We start from the raw sequence: 2,606 nt of genomic DNA, 5'->3' as shown, positions 1-2,606 counted from the left end.
TACATGATTTTGTGCATCATGCATTGCTAGCTGCTGATGCCATCGTACAAAAGAATCGGTTGCCAATCATTGGTGGAGGGTCCAATTCCTTCATACAGGCACTTGTCACTGAAAACACTGAGTTTTCCTCCAAGTACGAGTGTTGCTTTCTCTAGATGGACGTGGCGAACCCGGTCTTGCATTCGTAATTGTCGAAAACGGTTGATCAGATGGTGGATAGCGGGTTGGTGGAGGAGGGCAAGGCATTTTTATACCCAAAAATTCGTAACTATGATTATGGGTTTAGTCGTGCCATCGGGGTCTCCGAGATGGATGAATTCTTTCGGAGTGAGGGTCTAGTCGATGGTGAAACTAGGGCTAAGCTTCTTAAGGCAGATATTGATGAAATTACGATGAATACTTGCAAATTAGCTTGCCATCAAGTTGGAAAGATCTTGAGGATGAGGGAGGAATTTGGGTGGCAGATCTATCAGTTGAACGCCACAGAGGTATTCCTTCGATGTGATGGAGATGCCAATGAAGCATGGGAGAAATTGGTGTTGGAGCCGAGTACGAACATGGTGGCTCGTTTCATTTGCAAAGAAAACATAGATCTGAAACCTACTGCATATGAACAATTAGTATGATCAATTATGTACGTTCGTGCATATGAACAATTAGTATGATCAGCAAAATTTTGTAGTCCTACTGATATGCTGAGTTAAAATTCATGGCAGTACATTTAGTGTGAAAGCATTAATATTCAATGCATATGTAACAAAATACATATGTAATCCAATTTATACAAATTTAAACTCATGTCTGTTTGATTGGCATTATCAACAAGAAATATATATAATTCTATTTCCGTCTAGTTAAACTTGCCGATTCATTTAGTACGATCAATTAAACTAGTGTTCGAGCAGTTAGTGTGATCATTAAAATGTTAAATCCTACTTATTTGTATAGGTATAAAAATACAATTTCTGTCTTGTAATTTATGAGGGGGTGTCATTTTTTGTCCTTCAGAAGTTATGATAATTAGTTTTTACAAGACTAAAATTTATAAAAATTACAATAGAACTAAAATTACTAAAATAATTAGTGTTACCAATAAAATATAAGTAAAAATACTATGGGTGAGTAGGTGGATATATATGTACACATATATATTTGGAGTTCTTGAAGAAAGTTGAAAATTAAATCAAATTATTCGCGATTGCACTTGAGGTTGATGTATAAATTTGTAATACGGATATATTAGTATAAGATGACTAACACGAATTGTGATTGCAAGTTAATATTTATGATATCTATAGAAGCGTATTAATCATCGCAATATTGTTCAATATGAGCGAGGAATAAAATTTGTGATTAATTCTTGTAACATTTATCTAAGTTAATAAAACTCATATACGTACATTTATGGTGCTCCCATGAATGAAATATTTAGTCCTAGTTACCAAATTAAACTTTGTTTATAGAATTATTTGAAATATATTCCTACTCATATCAATTTAAAGCTCATGTCAGTACAATTAATATGATCAAGAATAGTTGCAAATTGTCTTAATTATAAATGTGAATATATTAATGATGTTTGTATCAATAAAGTATAATATAGTCTTGTGCGAACGTATTTATACCAAGTAAAAATTCATGTTCCGTGTATTTATTATGACCATCAAGTGAAAAATCGTGTACGTGCAATTACTGTGGTGTCCCAAACAAGTTATTATGTTGGTCCAGTCTAAAACCAATATCCGTACAATTAGTTTACAAGCATAATGTGATGCCTTTACTAACAAAATATATATACCTTCTTGCATATGAACAATTAGTATGATCAACAAAATTATGTAGTTCTACTTATATACTGAGTTAAAATTCATGGCGGTAGAATTAGTATGAAAGCAAGAATATTCAATGCTTTGATCAACGAAATATATATGTAATCCCATTTATACTAATTAAAACTCATGCCCGTGCGATTAGCATGATCTACAATAAATATATTTAATCCTATTTGCAGCTAGTTAAAAGTTGCCGATACATTTAGTACGATCAACAAAAGATGTAATCCCTACTTGTTATAATTTGCAGCCCAATTACCTGACCCACTTGGCAGCCCACAACCGACCCGGTAACCCGACGCATCCAATCTACCTACTTATATCACATCCCTAGCCCTAAATCTCAGTTTCCCTCTTATTTGTTTTTTCTGCGCTGTCTTTTTCCTCTCCTCTCCGAATCCTCTTTGTGATTTTCTGCCTTCTGTTCTCCGAGAGCAATGGCCATTTTCATAAACCACTCTAATGGTTCTCCGAGAGCAATGGCCATTTTCATAAACCACTCTAATGGTTTAGGAAAGCCACCAAGGTTTTCCTTCTCTACCACTGCTTTCACCTCTTTAAATAGGGGATTCTCCCTTTCGGCTAAAACATGAATCATACTGTTTTTCTCCTTCACCATTCGCCAAAGTTCTTTGTGAAATATTTAGTAGGGGTCTCTATGACCGTGTGATACTGAGATCTGAGTGATCGGAGTTGTGGTCGGGTTCTTGGTTTGTGGAGTTACCGTGAGTCGGTTCATTGTGGAAACAGTGCCTTGTGACCGTATTCCTTTAT

The 2,606-nt window shown here is 35.0% G+C and overlaps 1 protein-coding gene across 1 annotated transcript; it reads left to right on the top strand.

Moving 5' to 3' along the window:
* Positions 1-209: 209 nt before the first annotated feature.
* LOC105180170 (adenylate isopentenyltransferase 5, chloroplastic-like) lies at positions 210-626 on the top strand. Its single transcript, XM_011103832.1, has one exon. It carries the CDS (start codon positions 210-212, stop codon positions 624-626), a length of 417 nt encoding a protein of 138 aa, XP_011102134.1.
* The last annotated feature ends 1,980 nt before the right edge of the window (positions 627-2,606 follow it).

This window comes from Sesamum indicum, unplaced genomic scaffold (genome assembly GCF_000512975.1).
Source record: "Sesamum indicum cultivar Zhongzhi No. 13 unplaced genomic scaffold, S_indicum_v1.0 scaffold00378, whole genome shotgun sequence".
Lineage (NCBI taxonomy): Eukaryota > Viridiplantae > Streptophyta > Magnoliopsida > Lamiales > Pedaliaceae > Sesamum > Sesamum indicum.
This window is presented reverse-complemented; position numbering and strand designations above follow the sequence as displayed.